This window comes from Oreochromis aureus, linkage group 10 (assembly GCF_013358895.1).
Source record: "Oreochromis aureus strain Israel breed Guangdong linkage group 10, ZZ_aureus, whole genome shotgun sequence".
Lineage (NCBI taxonomy): Eukaryota > Metazoa > Chordata > Actinopteri > Cichliformes > Cichlidae > Oreochromis > Oreochromis aureus.
Window position 1 is genome coordinate 24,611,799 of NC_052951.1, and position 23,578 is coordinate 24,635,376.

General features: G+C 41.2%; 1 protein-coding gene across 3 annotated transcripts in view; it reads left to right on the top strand.

Annotated features, from left to right (window-relative positions):
- The window catches only part of jade2 (jade family PHD finger 2), a 222,592-nt gene that overhangs the window by 15,223 nt on the left and 183,791 nt on the right, over positions 1-23,578 (top strand). For all 3 annotated transcript variants that reach the window (XM_039617918.1, XM_039617919.1, XM_039617920.1), the window contains exons 2-3: positions 14,416-14,479; positions 23,423-23,508. In XM_039617918.1, coding sequence (XP_039473852.1) covers positions 14,416-14,479; positions 23,423-23,508 — 150 coding nt within the window. The remainder of the gene's footprint in view (positions 1-14,415; positions 14,480-23,422; positions 23,509-23,578) is intronic.

Here is a 23,578-nt window from a genome sequence, read left to right on the forward strand (position 1 = left end):
GAATTAAGGTACTGAATAAAACTTGCAGCTTTGAGGCTTTGAATTTTCTCCATGTCCAAACGTTCTTAGGGATAAAGAGTTTAAAGCCTGTGCTAGCATACACACAATTAGGTCTGATCACTTTTAAATGTATCCTATTACTTTAGGATTTTATTCATGTCACTTCATGAGGTTTTCTGTGCTATTACTGGGTTCAACCCTATTTTTTCTTGAGAACTGTTTTAATTTTTTGTGACTGGAAATCTCAGAGATTTTGGTCCATATTAATATGATAGTAAACTTTTTTCATGCTTCTTCTATTGCCCAAATTTGGTGATCCTCTGAAAACTATAGCCTCAATTTCCTGTTCTTATCTGACACCAGTCCCATCTGGTGAGGTCTTCTGCTGCATTCAGAGATGGTCTTCTGCATAACTTGGTTGTAATGAACAGTTATTTGAATTACTGTTGCCTTTGAATCAGCTCAAAGCAGTCTGGCCATGCACTTTCCGTGAGTTATCAGCTTTGGAGATCATAAGAGTTTCATGACTTCAAAAATCTGTGTTTCTTATAGTATTATTTGGAATGACGACTGCATTAGCTACCCAAACGTTGTAGGAAGGCATCGAACCTCCTTGCCTTAGCAGGTTACCAATTTACATCATATATTTATCTATGCCTTATTTTTTCTGGTAACTAAACCCTGGTCTTTTAATTCAAGAAATTTTAATTTGGTGTGTGAACATTCCCAAGCTTTGTTTACTTTGGTTTTGCCATTTTTAGATTCTCAGTGGCACCTCATGAGAAACATCACAAACAAATTTAAACAAGTGACGCGAACTCACAAAAAAACCTAAGGGACATTAGCTTTTTATGACTAACTGTGGTAATTTTACCAATAAGTACTTTCTTCTTCATTTTGATGTGAGCTGACAGGCTGCACCTCCTTTGCTTGCTGCTTTCACAGTGCAGTTTGATTGGTGAGTGCATGCACTGGAGCATTTTTAATAAATGTGATTTCATTGTACAGACTCATACTTCAGTTCAGCAACACTCGATGGTACACCTTTCAAAGTGAATAAAGTTTCTGAAATCTTGCTTCTAACATGCACAAATGTGAATTCAGCCTTCGTCCTTGAGGAGCATGCATACTTGGTGTCTGTGCTGTAGCTTACTCTACTCTATATGAACTGCTAAAACCAGCTGAGTCATGAATTTCTTTCCCACCTGCTGTTCGCTGCCCGCGTACGGCCTTTTTCTCAAGCCTGATATGTTGCACATTTCAGAGGACAGTCCCCTTTAAACATTCAGTCAGACACAGTGCTCTCAGCAGTGTCATAGTCAGCCAATTAATTAGCTCCCCAGGCAACTTGGCTTTTCCCAGCATGCATTAGTCAACCTTCTCACTGTAAATGGTTTGGGCTGACAGAAAAACTATGAACAGAAAATGTGGCTTATACCAGCTAATACCTAAGGTGTCTTTCTAAGCCCGGTAAAACTCACTGACACATGCGCATGCACACATACACGCAACATACGTGTGTGCGTATACATATTTGTATCCAGAGCATTACGCAGCAAAGCTCCACCTAGTTTTAATCTCAGCAGAAGTGTAATCAGCCAGAGTAACTGGGGAAAAAATAAGTCACACCAGTGGATTCTGCTAGAGTAACATGGACTAGATTGCACATGACAGCTAATCTGAATTAATCTGAGCTGAAGGAGACCGGACTGGTTTTTGAAGGCAGACTTTAAAGGCTGATAGTAACATCTTAACGTTAAGCAAAGTGATGATTACCACTGGATCAATCACACCATTCCTACACATTAATTGGGACACGCGGTGGAAACATTTTGATGGTTTTTGTTTCATATGCAGGAAAACTACAATCAAGATGCAATTAAGGTGCAGATGCTCAGCTTTAATTCATTGAAGATAAGTTAATTAACCACTGAGGAATAACATCTATTTTTATACACACTATCCTATTTTCAGGGGCTTAAATATAATTGGAAAAATTACCGACGGAAACTGATTATTTATAATACTTTGTTAAGACTGCCTGATGTCTGGAAACCACAGACATCACAATTTGTAATGCATTGCTAGGCCTTTATTGTAGCTGTCTTCATTTGTAGTTTGCTTTTCTGCCTTCAGTTTTGTTCTCTGGTTGTAAAATACATAGTTGATAAGGTTGAGATCATGTGATTAGCTCAGCCACTGAAGAAGATTCTGCTTCCTTACCTTTAAAAACTTCTGGGTTTACATTAACAGTATATTTCAGGTAATTTTCCATCACTACTGTCACATGCCTGAAAGTATAGCTCTATATACCGCAGAGAGCTTCTGTCTGCTTCTGCTTTCTGTCACGCCATCAATAATTATAGTAACCCAATGTGACTGGAAGCCACACGTCCATGCATCCATGTGACACCGGTATGTTTTGCAGGTACTGCGTTATGCATAGGCTTGTAGCCCATTCCAAGTTCCCACTGTTCGGGTACAGGTTGATCTTAGTTTCTTCTGTCCACTCTGGTGATCATCTGTATGAGCCTTGTGTGAAGAAGCCTTCGTTTTTATGATGGGCTTGGATAATAATATTCCTCCTTCCTGGAGCAAAACTGCTAATTTACATCTGTAGTCCCGGGGCAGATCACATAAAAATGTAAATCATTGAAAGGATCCTGCGCTCATCTACCTTTGTGGGAATCTGTGGACATCTAGGGTTGGTCATGATGTCGAGGTCAGCGGCCACTGATTTGGTCATTCCAAATGATCCTGCATTTTGTCTGAGTTATTATAATTATTATTAATTAAGTTAAGTATTTGCCTGTTTCACATGCATTTGGTCCTCCTGTGACTGGATGTTGTTGGTTCCCAGAAACCGCTTCCAATGGCAAATACCACACTTGGAATTAACTCCAGACTTTTAACAAGCTTTATTTATGGGAAAAAATGAAGAAAAAAAAATCACATCTGGCTCATGAAACAGGGAATTGTCCAATTTCATTCAAGCCCTAAGTCCTCACTGCGTAATACAATAATTTTGGGCAACCCTTTGAATTACAGCTGAGAGTCTGCACTTCAGTCGCACTCTGATTGTTTCCTCTGATATCTGTTGTGGTGCAAAGAGGCAAAATGGTGAAAATGAGAGAAAAAGAGAAACCATAACCAACTCTTTTGCCTCTTTTTTTGTTACATACTTGGGCCACAGGGCAGCGGATAGCATGTCAACACCTACAGTGTGTATGAGTGAGTGTTTGAACGTGGTCTCTGTCTCTTTGCCTGTACGCTTGGTTTTTTTGGTTACTGAATTTAACTAATTCTGAATTAGATGAAATGGAGACCAGGTTGTGATGCCTTTTTTAAATGAACCAGATCAATAGGAAATGTGGTTTTGTTTAATGTACTTTAAAGTTCTTTTATGGTTTAAGTGTGTTTAATATGTTTGTTCATACTTATTTTCGAATTTGTTGTCATTCCACTCAGATTTCTGTTCTGCGAGGCTAACAGACTGCTGTTTGCCTCTGCAGCTCCTCTGTCTTCCTCTGAATTTTTTTTTAATAGTCTCCCGGTCGGTTTATTTCCCCTTTAACTTCCGAGCTCTGTGAACTCTCTGCTGTATTGATCTGGAATTCCTGATTCCTCAGTCCTTCTCTCTGCTCTTTCCCAAACTTAATTCCTTCCTTTTTCTTAGACCTGTTTAGCCACACCAAATCACATTAGTTCGTGACATAGTTAAATATTTCATTCTGTTTGATGGTCTTCTCCTCTTTGTACAACAGGGTTTCATTGATTCTGACAGCTGGCTGCCTCCAGCTATTGTCCTGCTTCAACTCTGACAAAGTGCAGAGCTATTATAGTAGGGGTTCAAAATGCAACACAAACCAACAGCGTGGTGATGGAGTGAAACACACGAATGCAACAACGTGCTCCGATAGAGCAGTATTTAAGTCATCTATAATTTAAAGAAAGTACTTTCCAGTATTTTTCCCAGTGCTTCAGATTGTTTGGAATTTGGATTTTTGACTGTTTGCCTTTTAATAAAGAATCTTAAATCCAAACATATCATAAAAGACTGTCTCACATTTATCCATTAAAAATATAATATGTTTTTTAACAGATATCGAAAGTTGTTGGGTAATCGACTACTTGGCTCTATATTATCATGTATTACATTATATCTAAAATGATGCGTTGATGCAGTATAATTCGGTAAATACATCCAAATGTGTTGCAGCTGTCGACTCATACACACAGCACTGCGTCATAAAACATGGGGCAGTTTGATGCACTCAAATAAAACAGTCTCATAGCACTGATAATAAATGACATCAGGCAACAAAGTCCTGTAATTTGCTTTTTGAAGGTTCCTGCAACATAATGCCTCGGCCTTTGCTGTTGTAAATATGATATGAGGATGTTTCTCTTTGCTGGGATTCCCCTCAGTGGCTGCCAGCCAAATATCACACTGTTCACTTAAAGCCAGCTGGCTTCTTTTTGCAATTCTTTTTAATTCCAATAGTTTTAATGAACAAGTTGATATTCACGTATGTTTTATGGCTACAGTAAGCTGGCTCGATATTATGGCAGTTAGTTTGATCAGATTAGACATCATTACCTAGAAAACAATCTACTTAATGTATACTGTATTTATCCCTGTAGGGAAATTACTCTCTGCATTTAACCCATTTACTCTAGTGGAGCAGTGGGCAGCCAATCCACTGCCTGGGGACAGTACCTTGCTCAGGGGACCACTCTACCTACCGAGCTATCCCTGCCCCATTGCAACTTAATGTTCATCCTGCTCCTTATCTGGGCCCAAAGCACAGCTACAAGAGTCTCAAGCTGAGAGATATAATCTCTTCAGCATGTCCTGCGTCTGTTCTCCAAAACTTTACCAAGGAGGCCTCCTAGTGAAATATTTCGACTTGGAGCTACTCCCAATCCTTGAGAGAAGAGAAGCTAGTCCGAAATGGGCACCCTCTAGAGGAAGCCAATTTCAGTAGCTTGTAGGTGAGGGAGGGAATGTGAATCAAGTGGTAGATTCGTACGTCATCCCCATCCCTGCCAATGCTGTGCCAGTCCGTAGGTCATTCTTCTGCTCCTCTGCTCTCTTATTCTTGAATAGGCAAACCGACCTTTTCCAGCTGGGAACCATGATCTCAGACTTGGAGGCGGTAATTCTCATTCCTGCTTGGCTGTAGACCGTATCAGTGTGATCAGGAGGTCAGTGCCCGATGAAACCAAAAGAACCACATCTGCAAAAAACAGAGTTGGTTCAGAGGTCACAAAATTGCAAACGTTCCGGCATTTGTTGTCTTGAAATTCTGTCCATTAATAGTTTGGTAAGCCCAGGTGGAGTCCTCTCACTGGGAAAAGGCCCGACTGATATCGTTTTTTTTTTTTTTTACACTGATATAGTGGCAAATAGCGAATGTTGAGCTCTAATTTCAGTGTGTTTGTACAGGGTCCTCATGTGTCAAGCAGAATAGATACAGATGAATAAATAAAAAAATGCATCTTAATTCTGACAAAAGACTTGTACGTACCAAAGTTTCAACCATTAGTTGTAGGTGACCATGATGTGTAAGCATTAAATGTAGGATGGTTGTTTTTGAATGAACTAATCTGCTCCTAGAAATTTAAAGTCATGGTGTCCTTTACAATCAAGTACTTCATTCAGAGGGGCTCGCCAAAAAATAATATAAAAGATTTCATAAACTGCTTTCATGTTTAGCTGCCATTTTAGTCAGCACTTTGGGTAAGCAGCAAAAGGAAAGTCAAATTAAAAATAGATTCAATTATATAAAAAAGTGATTTAAACCATTCTGGCTGCAGAGATAAAAGCATGCCGTACCATCTGTTGTAGCCTTTTGGCAAGAAGGCAGACCATCACATACTCCCTCTTGTTTCTCTCCTTTTGTCTCTTTCTTTTTGCTTTTCGATTCAGGACGTAACCCAGTGCAGACCTGGTGTTTGGTTCGCTGCACTGATGGATATAAAGTTGTACATTTGCGAGTCGTTTCCCTCTCCTTTTCTCCTTCACCCACCCTGTCTCTCTGTAGAACACAAAATATCTCAATCTGCAGGCTAAGCTGGGGTTCACTGAACTGATTGAAGACACGGTTGTGCATACTGCATGAGAGGAAGGAGAGACATAAAGTAGAAAATAGGAAGTAAGGTCGGGCGACTGAGCGAAAGGAAAGGAAGGGTATCAGGTGCAGATGTAGAAAAAGTGAGGCAGAGCGGGAGAGAAAAATTGAGAAAATGAACTTAGGGGCTGTTCTTGGCAGTTGTTGAGCCGTTGGTCTGCTTTCTGCCTCAGGTGATTCTGCTACCCCCCAAAAAACAGGAGGGGGAGGGGGATTTTTAAGGCGATACAGTGACATTTCCAATTACTGTCAAGTCTTTCTCTTAAACGGGCCAGCAATTCCCCCTTTACACATGCATTGAGAAATGCTGGGTTACCACAGGACAGGAGGTTAAAGAGACTGTCCGCTTAGCTTACAATCACAGCTTCAGCGCTCATGATAGCTTTGTGTCAGGTTAACTAAAGATACCAGCAGTATCTTAAATAATAGGTGAGTTTTTAATGGGCAAAATAGAACAATTAATCCTTTATTTTTGTATTGTGAAAATGGTTGGTAGGTTAAATAACTTGCGCGGCCAAAATTTGCCAGATTGGCTGACAACGCTTCGTCGTTCTGGTCAATTCAAAAGAAAGGGAAATGGTGCAGCCTTAAGAGGAAAAATCTTTATAATTCAGTCCAAAACATATGAGCGCCTGGCTACTGCTTAGATGTACTGCTTTTATCCTAACAGGCATAGTCCAAAACAGTTGCAGGACTAAAAAAACACCAAAATTGGAACCAAAAGTGGGCTGTGAGTAAGTAAAATGAACCCAGCTCTCCAACTGCTACTCTAACATTATACAGAGAATCGCTTTGGACTGTCTTCACACAACGGGGAATAACTTTCGAGATTTTGTACTTCACTAAGTAACAGCTTGTTAGCATTAACAGCAAACCAAATGAAATCCAAGTGTCAGAAGCTAGCCATGAGCTCACAGTGCCAGGGTGCAAACATTCCCTTCCTCTGTAAAGACAAGAGTCTGGTTGAATGGCTCTGTAATCAACCATCTGTTAAATGCAAAACCTCCTGTGCAATAATTGTCGCATTATTTACGCCTATGCTGTTTTGCAACCAGCAGCCGCTACCTCGAGGCCTTGGTCAACACAAAAGACATGCTGAAAGATTCGCTTTAGGTAATTATTTTATTCCTTCAGCTTTATTTTAAAACTAAACAAGCAGTTGACCTTTACCATTCAAACATTTAAAGCTAAATATATTAACGACTCTACAGCGTTCCGACTGTGTTGTATGCAGGGGTTTTTTTTCCTGGAAATATCTTTTTAACGTGTTCTAGAAATATTAGAAGGTTTGCCATGACAAGATTTTGAGTTGTGATGGTACCAAAATCACACTTTCTATGCATTACATCAACCACGGGTCGTGACTGTGAGCCAGGATAAGCAATCCCAGAATCCCTAATTTTAATATTTCCGGCTTTCTCTACAACCCCAATTCCCAAAAAAGGGTGCCTGTTAAATATGAATAAAAACAGAATGCAGTTATTTGCAAATCTTATAAACCCTTATTTTATTCAAAGTGGAACAGAAGAAAAATGGCATGGCAACACGTCTGAAAAAGTTGGGACAGAGCCATGTTTACCACTGTGTAACATCCCCTCGTCTTTTAACAACAGCGTGTTGATGTGTGGGAGCTGAGGAGAGCAGCTGCTGGACTTTAGAGAGGAATGTCGTCCCATTCTAGTCTGAAAGAGGATTCTAGCTGCTCAACAGTCCTCTGTCTTCTTTGTCATTTTTTTTTTCCATTTTATGATGTGTCAAATATTTTCAATTGGTGAGTCCAAGTCCAGCATTTGGACTCTTCTACTGTGAATCCATGCTGTTGTAACAGATGAAGGATGCCGTTTATCGTCTTCCTGAAACATGCAAAAAAGACATTATGGGAGCATATGGTGCTCTAACACCTGTATATATGTTTTAGTACTGATGGTGCATTTCCAGATGTGCCAGTTCAGTAGGCACTGTTGCACCCCGATACCATCAGAGGTTAAAGTTTTTGAGCTGAGTGCTGACAAAAGCCTGATGGTCCCGCTCCTCTTTAGTTGGGGAGATGCTGCGTCCATGTTTTACAGAAAGAACTTCAATATTCGTCTTCTTTAAACAGAACATTTTTCCACTTTTCCACAGTCCATTTTAAATGAGCCTGAGAGAAGACGGCGGTGTTTCCCCACCGTGTTCACATATTACCTCTTCTTTGCATGATAGAGCTTTAAGTGGATACATCAGTGAACTGTTTGTAGTGATTTCTGGGAGTTTTTCTGGGCTCATGCTGTGATTTCCACGACAGAATCACGTCTGTTTTTGATGCAGTGCCACCCGAGGACACGGACATTATTATTATCAGCCTTTTCTCCATATTTCCTGAATCTGTGCACGGCAGATGATGAGATATTCAAAGTCAGTTCTACTTCAGGGAACATTATTCGGAAATTGTTCCAGAATTGAACGTGCAGGTTTTTCTGTTTTTTCAGATTGAGGAACCTCTGCTCATCTTTACTTCAGAGAAGCTCTTCCTCTCTAAGGCTACGTTCACTCTGCAGGTCTTAATGCTCAATTCTGATTTTTTGATCAAATCCGATTTTTTTTGTCTGCTTGTTCACACAACAAGTAAAATGTGACTGCAAACGCGCTCTAGTGTGAACCCTCAAAGCGGCCCACATGCGCAAAAGAAGACGTCACACACAACACGCTCTGTTTAGACCCAGTTGTTTGACTGATGGCCCTTAATATAAAGACTTCTTTCGGACTTACGTTTCCCAATTTTGTTATTTTGTTATTTACATATGGTCTAATAATGATCCTTATTGCTGTTTTAGAGAGGAGCGGTGCTTCAAAGGATAGTTGCAGATTTCTGTCAGAATCTGCAGAAAATACAGTACAAATAAAATGTTCACGTTTCTCCAACGTCGTCTTCCCAACAGTTTCACTAACATCTACACTGGATGGCCAGGAAGCGTTCTCGATGTCTTCTCTTGTGCTTCTCCGGCGCTGATAATTGGCGTCTGTCTTGTGTCACTGACGTAAAAGACGAATTTAATGCGACGTGACCGTTCAAACAGCAGTCGCTTTCATCAGATATGTGTCGGATTCAGTACCACATACGAAAGTGACCCAGGTCGGATTTGAAAATATCGGATTTGTGCTGTTCAAACACTCATACCATGATCGGATATGGGTCGCATAGGGTCAGAAAAGTCGGATTTGATACGCTTTCACCTGCAGTGTGAATGTAGCCTAAGATGCTCTTTTTATACCCAATCATGCTGTAAATGAATCCAGTTAGTTGCTTTTTAGTGCACTGGTAGAGCTGTAGTGTGAGACGTCCTTGGAGACAGTTTAAAATGCCAGGACATTTTGCATACCTTGATTGATGCTCTTTAAAATCTCGTGGGATCCAGTGAATAATCCTTTTGTGTCTCTCGACTCGTGGCTTGACTTTGTTTCTTTTTTTTTCTTTTTTTTGATCGAGCACCTGCAAAAGGTTTCCTGACGTACGCTCTGCACCGTCTTCTTGGTGTGTTTTCATTCAGTTTGGGTTTACCACCTCGTTCTTGTCATCACCAGCTCCTGCTGTTGATCTTTGGTCAGGCTGTTGAGTGACATCACCGTGTATGTTATTAGGCAGCTGGAAAAGGAGATGCTAATGCGCGCACGCTGTGGTTTGCTCAACTCGCACAGAAAAATAAATAAATAGAATAAAAACCGGTGCTTTACAAGAGAGACACCTGGCTGTTTTTAGTGCTCAGTAAATTGACCGGCTGGCTCAAACCGCAAATCAGGTCGTCTGAAGCTCAAGCTCTGACTCTTTGTGTTTATTCGAGCCCGTGCCACAAAACGTCTCTGTTGCAGTTGCTTTAAAACACTCCCAAAATGACTCATTTAGCAGGTTGGTGTAAAAAATAGACCCTCAAACATATTTTATGTCTTATTTTCTCAGTGTTGACATTTTCCTTTAAGCGGTCAGGAGAGAAATGACTGAGCTGCACATGGAAAGAAAGAAAAAAACAAAACACATTGGTAGCCTGAGCGTGGTTTAAGTGGGTCGTCTGCGAGTTTAATAGGCGAGGGGAAACCCTGAGATGGATCCAAGCGTGCAGACTCGAAGTCAGACAGTCGTAGCCGGAGGAAGTCAGTGATGTACTTAACAACTCCCCTCAAAGGCAGGAAGACGAGGTAAAGCTAGACAGATGGGAAGAGGTGGAAAGACGGCGAGCGAGAGAGAAAGGCAACAGAGGTTGAGGAAGTCAATAATGTACTTAACCTTACTCCACAGACTCCGTGTCCCTGTTATTGTAAGGCAAGTAAAGACGGGAAAGGGGGGAGGAAGAGGGGAAGAGTGAAATGGCAGGACTCTGGAGTGGAAATGGTCACAGGCAGCAAAGAAGCGCGGCGTTTCTTTGGTTTTTTTGTTTTCGTCAGCATAAATGTCAGAGTACTTAAGACTGTGCAGGACAGGCGGGGAGGCCAGGCTACAGGAAGAGCCCCATATAAAAGGGAATAGCCCAGTTTTACTGGCACATAAATCTCTCCTCCCCACTCTGAAGATTGCAAGACAGCTCTTCTTTTGGGCTTCCTCCTTCAGTCTGGCAACACGCTAAAACCTCTTTTTTCTGGACTTTATCTTTTCCTTTTTCTTTAGCTCAGTCTCCTTCAGACTCTCTTGACCTATACCCTCTTTTTTTCCCCTTTGACCCTCAAGCTAACAGCAGGCAATAGATTAACAACATTTTATTGGGCTGTTTGTCCCCACCCCCTTTTTCTCTTCACTATTCTTTCTATTCACTTCTGGCCAGAGATGGATTTTAAATTAAACTCAGTTTGTGAAAGTAAGCTTTATTTTTAGTCTCCCATTATATTATACCATCATTAACATTTATGTGTCTGACTTTGTATTTATTTGTGTGCTGATCTGACAGCATTTTGACTTTCATGCCTGTGGGTTCCTTCTGATCTTTGCCCACATTTAACAATTAAGAAATGTTCAAATTCAGGGTGGCAAAAGATGCCGAAGCTTAAGTGATTTTTGACACGACACAGACTGTCAATCTCTTTGCTTGAATGCAATTTCCTCCTCACAAATATTATAAACACATCGTTTATTTAATTACGAAAAGAGGGTCTCCAGATATTTTTAAATGGAGTGTTTATTGAATCTTTTGACTAAATTAAAAAAAAAATTTAAGTATTTTGTTGAATGTTATTTTTAATTTGTATCATCTGTTTTCCAATGTTTTTTTGCATAAAATGTGCCATTTATTTAGCTCTTTTTACATCTCATGGTGTCGAAGTCTCAAAACCTCATGTATCAAATATACATTTGGCTTCAAAGGGATACGTTTATGTACAAAGTTGCTTAACAGCTTTTGGGAAAACTTTTGTTGGCTAACCAAAACCAATTTTTGGCTAAATATTTGAAATCAACAAAAAGTTATTTAACAGGATTTTGAATTTGAATTGAAAAAAATATTTCTATTTCAATATTAGAATCATTAATAAAGCCTGACGGGGCTTTTCAGGGGCGTGCCAAGTTTTAGAGTGTTAAAAAGAAGTCAGAAATCAATCAAGCAACAACCAATACAACTACTTCTTCTAAATACCTGTAAGTTATTTTATCTTGATATAAATAAATAATACTATTGTGTTTTACTTTTTTCTCCTTTTATGTAAAATTTGTAAATTTGTGCAAAACAATCATAATTTAGCTTTAAAATGATTATTTTAATTAAAGAGTTTTCGCATACTGGAACACAAAAAATGATTTTGGTAATTACCATAACTGTTAATCTATAGCAAACCCTATATTGAGTGGTTGTCTAATTAATATTTTAAGCACTGTATGTATCATTAACTAAACTAGCCACGAACGATGGTGATGACACTAGTTGACATCAGTTTGCTGCGCTGCATACTCTGCTACATGTGGACGCATCTTTTTCTGCATTTCTTTCTCACATCACTGCATATCGGATAACATTTACCTATTCTCCAAAACCAAGCCGTACTTTTAGACTTTGTAGATGCTTGCTGTAATATACACAAGAAACTAAATTACATAATTGGAAGGCTACTGTGGATATGGGTACCCGGTGGCTTTTAATTTTGCACTGCATGTATCTGTTCTAATTAAAAAATAAAACCAGCTTGAACTGGTTACATCTGAAATTAACGGTTGTTAGATAATAAAGTTGAGTATCTCCCTGATACACTAAATGCATCTGCTGTGTTATGTACAGTAAGCTGATCTCTGGGCAGAGGCCCATTCATATTGAGCGATACCCTTTATGACTCAAGTGTTTTGCAGTCTATTTGTGGAGGAGGCAAACTTTCTGTATTCTTGGTTCTCATAAGATGAAGGAGTCCTTTGGAGTTTTCTCGCTTATATCTAGTGTTTGCAGTCTTTCACGTCATATAATCGCATCGAAGGCGTTTCCGATCTCCAAAAAACACACAAAGCGGAGAATTTCTATAGAAATATGCTTTTACTTCCAGTCTGTTTACATTACCTTGCTCCTTTTAGTTTCTGTTTGTTGGTCTTTTAGACCTAAAGACCACCGCATGACTTTTTGTTAACCTCCCGCCGCTACTTGTTGAGCGATAGTGAAGCTGTGAAAAATGCGACGCAAACTAGAAACACTTTGATGGTACAAGTTGTTCCTTAGTACTGCAAACATGTTTCGAAAGCTTTACTTTCGAGCAGATGCTCTTGTCGCACTTTTCACACTTTGATTACTGTTGATGACTGTTTGCAGGCAAATCACTGCCTTATATACAAACACCTGCAAAGCAGTAGCGAGGAGGTTTCGGTACAGCACCGTATACCTCTTTGCCACCAATTTCACCCGCCAACCAACCAGCGCTCAGCAACTCTTCTTCTTTTTCCTGTGACTTCATCTTCATCTTCTTCTGATTTCCCCCTGGCATCCTCTTCTGCCTCAACCACCCTCTGCACACCCTTCTTCACTATATCCGTGAACCTCTTCTGTGGACTTCCTCTTTTTCTCTCGCCTGACATTTCCTCTGTCGAATATATCCACTACACCTCCTCTGTGCACGTCCAAGCCATCTCAGCCTTGCCTCACCAACGTTGTCTCCAAATTGCTCAACCTGAGCTGTCCCTCTCATGTATCTGATGCTCATCCTGGTCTTTTGAACTCGTAAGCATTTTGTAGACCTTCCCTTTAACTCTTGCTGTCACACATTGCCCCCAACACTCATGTCCAACCTCTCCAACCTGCCTGCGCTCTCTTCCTTACCTCTCTTGTTGCTTTGGATGGTTGACCCCAGGTAATCTTCACTATTACACCTCCCTCTCATTCCACAATAACCCCACAATCAGTGAAACTCTGAAAATGTGCAGGAATTTGCATTGAGTTGCTGTGCTCTTGTGCGCCTTCGCGTCTCTTAGTACAGTAGGCTCCCAGTGGATTTGAAGAAAATTGAAAAATGTTGCAGGACAAAGTGAAAGGTGGTCAAAAATCTCACAATCTTCTATGCCTTTACAGCTTGCTTGTCCACTTCTTTAAAAAAATATCACCGAGTGAAAGCAGAAGGTTTTTCTTTCCCCGTCACTGAAACACTGCTGTGACTTTGCAGTAGAACAAATTCCTTCTGAATCAAACTGAATAGCGGCCCAAAGCTCAATTTTAGTTTTCAGTGCTTATCTTAGAATTAGAAAGATAAGGTGACAAATGAACATAATGCTGTTATTAGAAAGAGATGTCCAGATGATAGAGGTTGCTTTTTAGTGCGCTTTATCACAAAGAAACACAGCTGCTTAGAGCTTTAGAAAGCGTCCTAGATTTTATCTGGATGAGAGAAGCCTGTGTTTTGTTTTGCTCTCACTTGATTTGGTTTCACTCCATTATAATGAAGAAAGGAGTACCTTCAGTATTGAAACAGATGCATAAGAAAGGGTCTTGTGCCAAAGCTGGCAGTGAATACAACGCTAATAAAAGGATGGATTCATTGTCGACTAGTACAAGGATTCCCTCTGTATGTGCGGTGGTGGTGGTGGTGGTGGTGGGGGGTGGTGGGAGGAAAAAAAATGGAACAACTGTATCCCAGGGAGTCCAGAGTGCTAATGTGTAACGGTGATCAAGTCAGTTTATTCTGGCAGGCTGCCTGCTGGAGGCTCTGACAGATTGGTGCCATCAGCACATTATTTCATTAACACTTGTGTTTTCATGGTGAACATCTTCTCACTCGTCATTTTTCTCTCTCTCTCTTGCCCCCCTCCCTCCCTCCCTGCCCGCCCTGCCTGCCTGCCTGCCTGCCTGCCTAACAGATGGAGAGCGAAAAGAAGAGGAGAAAATACTCCACGAGCAGCAACGACTCTGACACCACTGACAGTAAGTTGGGATTCAGGGAAAGGGTATCTGTGTGTGTGTGTGTGTGTGTGTGTGTGTGTGTGTGTGTGTGTGTGTGTGTGTGTGTGTGTGTGTAAGTGTGTGGTGTGTGTGTGTGTGTGTGTGTGTGTGTGTGTGTGTGTGTGTGTGTGTGTGTGTGTGTGTGTGTGTGTGTGTGTGTGTGTGAGTCCTGAGGAATCCTGAAAGTGTGAGAAAAGCGAGTTCCTCTGCTGCTTTCATACGGTGAGCTGCCTGGTCTTCGTCAATTCCCACTGAGCATTTCTCGTATTCACTCTCCATATAGACTTTCCTCCTGTCTCATGGTTGTCCTCCCTCTGCTCATTAAGACTTGCCATTTTAAAACCGAGCTACACTGGAAACATGAGCATGATTTAACCAGTTAGCATAACAGAAATCACCGGTGGGAATAAGAACTTAAGGTTTGAAGAATAAAGTCTTTATTTTTAGAATAAGTGTGAATTTGTCGGAAAATGTCGTTCTTTGAGAGAGATGTTGCTACGAAAACAGATTGTGGTGCATCATTATTGGACGAGCAGATTGCAAAATTTGAGGCATTTTGAAACGGAGCCTGCAAATACAGGTGGTTTACTTGGGCAATACCACAAGGAATGCCATCTTTTTCAGTTTATGCAACACAAAACAGCCATCTGTGTAGTAAGTATGACTTGGGGTCTCAGAGGCTCGTATTGTCCCTTTTAACAGAAAAACCTTCTTGTAGGTGTTTTGTTTAATTGCATGTTGATCCAGTGGTTATCACCGTTCCCTCACACTGGTTTAAATCCTTCAGTCGGCTAGGACCCCTCTGTGTGGAGCATGTTGTCTGTGTGCTTGTGTGGATTCTCTCCGGGTACTCCGGCTTCCTCCCACAGTCCAAAGCCTTGTGTTTTAGCTTAATTGGCGATTGCTTTGACTGCATGACTTGTTATCTGTCTCTCTGGCTGGGCCATAAAGGGGCACTGGATTACCCCTCCAGGGTGTATCTGACCTCTCGCCTCATGACAGATAGGATAGGCTCCAGCCCCCCCTGACCTTGAATTGGATAAGAAGTTAGGAAGATAGATGTGTGACATTTTAACCATTCTTCCCATGCAAAGTTCCATTATTTGCAAAACCTTGATGGTTTTCTTGCACGTATCATCTGTTTCAGGTCCACCCACAACATTTCAGTGGAGCTAAAATGTGTACTTGCCTGTATATTGTACAGTCCCTTGTGTCTTTTCCATTTTCTGTAACTGGTACAAAGATCTGTGTGTTTAAATCTTGTAATACTTTGTTAAAGTAAAGAGAAGATGGGAAGATCCAGATAAACCCTCTCTGATCTCTCTGAGGAAATCGAGTTGATGCTGCATGATTACGATAAGAATTATTAAAAACAAAGTTGGAAGTTGCGTTTGAATACAGTTGAACTTGATGAACTATGTCAATAAACACACCACAAACTGCAACCACGCTCTTTTCAGAAGATGCATTATCACGTCAATTCTCACGCTTTCACCAACCTCTGCTGAGGCGTATCCGTCTGCTACCCTTTCTGCATCTCTTTATCGCCACCGAAAAGTAGATTCAGCTCACATTATCAATGTTTTGGCGTGAATCAGGTTTGGTTCTTTATTAATATCTGGACTTGGATATCTCAGACAAAGCCGCCTTTTGCTTGCAGGGCATGTCTGGATGTCAGTTCTGGATGTGTTTGAGCTCCCCACTTTACTAAATTAGGTGCTTAATACATGCAGACTGTAGCCTCAAAGTCAATAAAGCAGACATCTCACATTTGCACTGTGCAGTTAACTTATTATGTCTGGCCTTGTGTGCTTTACATTTAATGTTGAGCATATAGTTAATAAGCCGAGTGACAAATTGATATTATAGGGATGATGGAGTGGCAGATATGTTTTCCTGCCAGAGTTAATGACACAAACTCAAACAACTTCTAAGACAAGCAGACAGGCAGTCCTCTAAGACGAGAGGATAGGAACATCTGGCCAGACTACCACATGTCTGTCACTGGCAGCTTCTGTAGAGAAATGAATCTGTTAACAGTCTTCGAATGAAATACGTTGTTATACAAGCGCAAATGGCCACAACAGCTGATGACTGTCTTTAAAATACGAGGGTTTATTCACTGAAGACAGCCAGCGATTTCAATTTCATTCCAAATGTCATTCTTCTCGGCTTTTGTCACTTCAGCGTGACTAATTCTTGGCATTTTCGCGGCACGCATTTTTGCAGTAAGCAAATATATTTGTTTGGCTATTCCCTTGGCAATATTAGAGAACAGATCAAAATTAGACACATCAGAAAGCGAGCTGTAGAATTAAAAAAACAACAGAACCTGGCATTTGTTTTGGTGTCGCTAAACCCGGCTGCACTAATGAGGTTTTCAGATATTATTTTAATGCTTGTCTAAATTAGTATAAATAAAAGAGTTATCCTTTCACAGCGTGGTGCCTTGAAAACTATAATGATAAAAGTATTCTCGCCCATGTTGTGGTACATTTGTGTGTACTCCAGAGAAAAAATATTTTCATTTGTGACAATCTTTTTCTGGAGTTAAATCCAGTTTGGTATTTCAGCTTAATGGAAATGGAACTGTAGTGATAGAAGAGATTAGAGAAAGAGAAGCACTGACATTACTCTAGAAGCTTAAGCAGGGATCTGATCAGGAAGAATGCTTTTTCCATGTTAGAAGTACTGACGATGAATCAAATAATTGTCAGTACTTCTAATATCTCCTCATTGAGCTCCAGTGTGCTGAGAAATCTTGGACCGTGGAATTCATGCAGATGTTATTTCACACATACCACCAATTTAAATACTGCTGCTGACCAAACATTGCAGTGGAACTCCCCGATGACGGGGGCCTTCGCCACAGCAAGACAGCGGGCGTCAGGAATGTCTTGAGGAACACAACAAAGAGCCTGGTTGCAGCCTTCAAATTCCAAATTCTGAACATCTGCCAGATGCACCGGAACAGGCCCGATCCCTGGATGCCCCACCCCACAACCCACAGGACTCAAAGAAACTGCTGCCAACTTCACAGCGGCAGACACCACAGGACACCCAAGATGTGTTATGCCCATGCATCGAGGCGTCCAGGATGTTTTGGCAGCACGAGGCGTAGCCGTACACAATATTAGACGGGTAGTATAGTCGTGGCTGATCAGTGGTGATCTACAGCCAGATTAAATCTGGGAAATGTAGTCATTCAAACTGTTTACACTACAAGCTAAAATGACCTCTGAAGGGCTTAACTGTTGTGTGGTCACAGCCCCGCGTGTATAATGTATTTTACAACAGGATTAACAGGCTGTTTTGCAGACCTGACCGAGCCACCCCGCGTTGGAGGCCATACACTTTGCTTTATAATCAGCCTTTAGCTGTTAGCTTCCCCTGCTCGCTGCAGTGTGGGCTCCAGCTGCATCTGCTCACTGGAGGTTATCAGGTTTCTAATTGAAGGATGCCCATGATAATTTTGGCTGCTGTGCATCCAGCGTGGCTTTTAATTAACACACGGCCACGATGGTAACTTCCAACTGCGCCGCGGCCTGTTTTGGTTTTCTGGCCACAGTGATGGAGCTCTGCAGCTGCACTATGTGGGGCACGTGTAGATGTAACCTGCCTGGACACACGCATTCTTGAGGAGTGCAGATTCATGAGTCAATGTAAAAAATCCTTAACAGATTAGTGTGCAGTCTGTTTTTATACCCTCTACGCTTACACGCATGGAGCACAGTACTAAACAGAGAATTGTAGAGAAGAAAATCAGCGGTGTCTGAGTGAGGTGTCATTCATCATCGGACTTCTGGAAGCTGTTTGGCTTTTTTGATGCTTGCGGTGGAGGCTGCTGCTGTGTAGGTGTCAAACGATGTTGCAACTGAGATATATGATTAAAAAAATAATAAGAGATTCTTGGGCATCCTAGAATCTAACCGCCCAGTTTAACTTTGAAGAACGAAGGCTGGTTCTGGTTATATACATACAGCACCACACACTGTGTCCTATCTCAGCCTGTAAGGTAGCACACTGTGAATCTACACCAGCGGTCCCCAACCCCTGGCGTTTGGTACCGGGCCGTGAGAGTTGAGGCTCGGGTGTAAAATTGTTTTCAGGGTTTTTATTGTGATTTTTTTTAATTGTTTTTATCGTTAACTTGGTTTCCCCAGGTCTTTTCCCGTGTGTTATGAATAAATCTTCTTTCTTTTGGTACCGGTTCTGGTTTTATTTTGTTGTATTTATCCGCAACACCTTAAAGGCCGGTCCGTAGAAATAGTGTTGGACATAAACTAGTCCGTGGCGCAAAAAAGGTTGGGGACCGCTGATCTACACCTTAGAATAGGAACAGCAGGATTCATATTTGACAAAATCCCCTCATGGAAGTTCTTGTCAGACGATAAAAGGTGCAGTCAAGAAGTTCTGGGAGTCACTCTAGCTCGTTTGTCCAGCAAGCACCCAAATACCTAATTGCTGAAATCCAAAGGGCCCGAGTTAAAGTTCGACCTTTGGACCTTTGCTACTTACCCTGCTCTTTCCCATTCTTTCCTGTCTATTCCTTATGCAAATCTGTCAAATAAAGGCAGAAAGGCCAAAACATAAAGAAGTTCTGGGACTGCGTTATGTCTAAATCAAGTTGATTTGTATGAGCTGATTTCAAATATGGTTGATGTTCCCTTGAAGCTCTCCTTATCTTGTGTCTCTGGACCACTCTAAGTGCAACTTCTGTTTGCACTTTTTCCTCTGAGATGCCCTCACTCCAACCGGTCACGGCCGATGCCCCTCCCTCCCTGAGGTTCTACTGAAGGTTTCTTCCTGTTAAACAGGAGTTTTTCCTTCCCACTGTCACCAAAGTGCTTGTTCAGAGGGGATCATATAATGTTGGGGTTTTCTCTGTTTTCTTTGTATTATTGTAGTGTGTCAATCTGTAAGTAGAGCAGCCCCTAAAAGAGGAAAAGGTCACACACATATGTTTATGTGTGTGATGTAATGACTGACCCACTGACCCAATGTAGGCAAACTGTGTATGGTGAAAAAATGTAGGAACATGGATGTGTTAGTGGCTTCCAATATAGTATGTCTTTTTGTGTGAACTCTGTGTGTGTGTGTGTGTGTGTGTGTGTGTGTGTGTGTGTGTGTGTGTGTGTGTGTGTGTGTGTGTGTGTGTGTGTGTGTGTGTGTGTGTGTGTGTGTGTGTGTGTGTGTGTGTGTGTGTGTGTGTGTGGTGTTGGTGATTTTTGAAGAGAGGCTCTCAGCACAGTTTGCTCCTCAGACGTCATGAGCAACATTAGCGGGGTGGCAGCACTGCTGTTGTGGCAAGGGAAATATGTTGAGTGGGAGGCAGCGCACGCATGCACACTCGCATAAAGTCACGGTCGCAGTTTGTTACATCGCAGAATGTTGGCGATTTTATGATTTATCCATTATGAGTGTGATGTAATTTAATTGCAGATTCGATGCAATTTTTACTGACAGTTTCTTATGGTGCACACGTGAGAAGTGTCGCAGGAGGATTTGGGGTTTATTTATTTTCAATTTAGGAAACAGCATAAGGGAAATGGGACACAACTTTTCCTCGATCGGTTTGGCCTCCATTCACAAACATGTACAGGCACACTTGGAAAGAGGTGCACACACACACACACACAGCTGTTGATTGAAGCGGTGGGTGGGATATTGGCTCCGGTGTCTGGTTAATTGCAATTAGGTTGTGTATTAATAAGGTTGTAAAGGACCACAGTGGACTAACCGCTTAACAAGATGCTATTTATACTGCCATTACTTATTAAAGCTTTTAATAGATCATCATCGGTCTGCTTCAATTAAAGGTCTGACTCATAGTGGTAGTGCTGCCACGGGCGTTCAAAGTCACAAAGAAGGTTTTTGTTTGGCTGCTTTCTTTAAATGCTTCTCTGCTGCGTTTGAATCGCCTCCACTGGTGTGAATTACAAAAGTCTTGAACCCCATCGCATGCTCATTTTAAGAACCTTTGATGAGCAGCTTCTTGCTCTCTAATAAGTAACCGATTCCCCGCCGGTTCGTGCTGGCTAACAGTGTTTAAAAAAACAACAAAAAAGTATTATAGTTTTATTGTAAACCCTCTCTGCAAAACAAATTTCTCCATAAAATTTCTTTGGCGTGAATTTCAGCACACACTGTGCGCTTGAAGTCCAATCTACAGCCAGAGACCTGTTCCTCATTTTCCCCACTTTAAATCAACATTCACACTCATTAAACATTCTTGACAAATCAAACGCAGATTAAGTTGGCTTTGTGTTCTGATCCAGATGAATGAAGACTTGAAACACTCCCTTCTTTCCAGCTGTGAGTCAGAAAAGGAAGGTCAGAAAAGGCTAATTTGTCTGCCAGAAAAAAAATATTGATGTTTTTCGCCTCAGCAGAAAACTTCACTGAGTAGTGAAAAAGATGTTTGCAGCTCTTCGGTAGGTTGTCTCCTTTGTGGCATCCAGGAGGGCAGATTTCAAAGATACATTTACGAATGTCATTCTCTCTGTTTTAAATAGATTAACACTTGTTAGAATGTTTTTATTGCAATGAATGAAATTAATTGCAAACAACTTTTCTGTGCAGTCCTTTCAAGACATTTGGCCCTTAAATAATCCTTAATTGAAATCTACTGGTGAATTCTGCTACAGCAAGAATGGTTGTTTGTTGATTGAGAAGATCAGAAGGAGCTGCACTGTGTTTTTATGGATCTAGAGAAGGCATATGATGGGGTGCCAAGAGATACTGTAGTACTGCATGAGGAAGTCAGGAGTAGCAGAGAAGTATGTGAGGGTGGTCCAGGACACGTATGAGGACAGTGTGCTGTTGGAATGCTTAGGTGGGTATGGGATTACATCAGGGATTGACTCTGAGCACTCTGTTGTTTGCAGTGGTGATGGACAAGTTAACACATCTCCATGGACTGTGATGTTTGCAGATGACATTGTGATCTGTAGTGAGAGTAGAGAGCAGGGAGAAGAGAGCCTGGAGAAGTGGAGGTATACTCTGGAGCAAAGAGGAATGAAGAGGCAAAGCCGAATACACGTGTGAATAAGAGGTAGACAGTAGAGCAGGGCGATATGACCAAAAATATTTATCACGATATGCATTTGAAAATTTGCGATAACGATATAACTGACGATATAATTGACACTAGACAAAATACTTTACAACTCCACAACTTTATTAGTGCAAAAGAAACCCATCAATGTATTTTCACTTAAACAAGCAGCTGTTTTTATGTGCATTAAAGTTATATAAAAATGTAACAGTGCAAATTCCTCACTGACAGTTTAACCAAAAGGCATTTCCAGTGGAAACTGGCCGACATATCCTCAGCATAACCATGTATAATATCCACAAAACTAAAAAGAGGTTATACACACACAATACGCTAATATTATGTTGAAGCTTTGCACGTATCATCCTGCGAGGCTCCTGCCTCACGATAGTTGTAATGCTCTGACAATCCATCCAGCGGTGCGGCCAGTAACTTAGCAAACTTGTACTAAAACATCTGACAGATTTTTCGAGCCGTGTACCACATAAAATCGTTTCGAGGTCAGTAAACACAACCAGAATTCATACATAAGGCACACGGGATTATAAGGGACACTGTCGATTTTCAGAAAAATCAAAGATTGATTCTAAGTGTGCCATATTTTCCAAACAACACGGTAATAACGAGGCCCGCTAGCATGCGCTAAAAAAATAGTGCTTTGTTGTGTATCTGACGGACTTAAAGCTAAACCAGTTCCACACCACTGAAGTTGCAGCATTTTTACAAACCAGTTCTGGTTCATCCGTTTCATTCAACGATCCACTTTCGCTCTTCTCATTTCTGCGTCGCCGATGTGCGTATGTAAACAAAGGCAGCATGCGCTGCTTTTACCCATATTCTATCGCGATATTTCATTTTCCTATCGTTGCCCAAAATTACACCGGTATTACCGTGAACAGTATGATATAGCCCAGCCCTAGTAGACAGGTGTGTCAGTGAAGAAGGAGTAGATGTAGTGGATGAGGGTTGAGCTGGGGTAAGCCATCCAAAACGATGGACAGTGCACAAGAAAGATGAAGAAGAGAGTACGGGCAGCAATGAGTTGGTGGATATGAGTGTCAGGAGTGATTTGTGACAGAGTGACAGGGAGTTTTAGGTATTCGTAAGTCATAAGATTCAGTATTGATACATTTTGCACTAAAGGATAAAGACACTTGATGAAATATCAAATGATGCAGTGACTCGAAATATCACTGTGCTACACATGTTGTATCCTATTCGATGGTGACGATTATGGTCTTATTGCTCATATTCATGGAGGAAGTACTTCTGTTGACTGACACCCACATTGGGAAGGTGTGGTTGGGGCTTTCCAAGGAAACGTCTTTCTGTGCATCACACACTACAACGACCTGGGAATTATGGTGGGTTGTGAGCTGGATGAGCTCACGCTCTGGTTTTGATGACATTTCACTGCTGATTATGTCGATGCATTTTGTATTTTCAAGTGGAAACTAAAGTCTGTTTAGATAATGCTTCAAGATAAACGCCCAAAAAGGTGCCCAAATGTGTTTCAAGAGTGTTTGCCAAGTGTGCTATTTTTTCATTCCTTTCAAAGGGACTTAAACTCCTCCATTATAACCAGTTCTGGTAATTTCAGGTTCTAAAATAGTGTAGCAACTTTGTTTTTTGTTTGTTTTTTTCCCAAATTAACTTGTCCAATTTTTCCTTGTTCGGCTCTGGAGTAGAGCACATGGTGAGATAAACTGCTGAACTGAGAGCAGACAAGAAGAGCGAAACTGGAAACTCTAAAAAGAATTCACATACTTTACATAAATAAGAGTTTGAGTATGTAATGGTTAGAGAAAGACTGGTTTCCTGATCTTACACTGACTGTGGTATCATTGCTGTCTTTGTTATTCTTGCAGGTCAAGTGACGTCATGGTCCAGGTCATCCAAGAATATGGGCACCAGCAGCACATGGGTCCGCCACCAGCACAAGAAACCATCAGAGGTAAGTTAGTTTGGCAGCTGGGTTTAGTGACTCAGACCCATAGAGTACACCAGCATGTGTTTAATGAAAC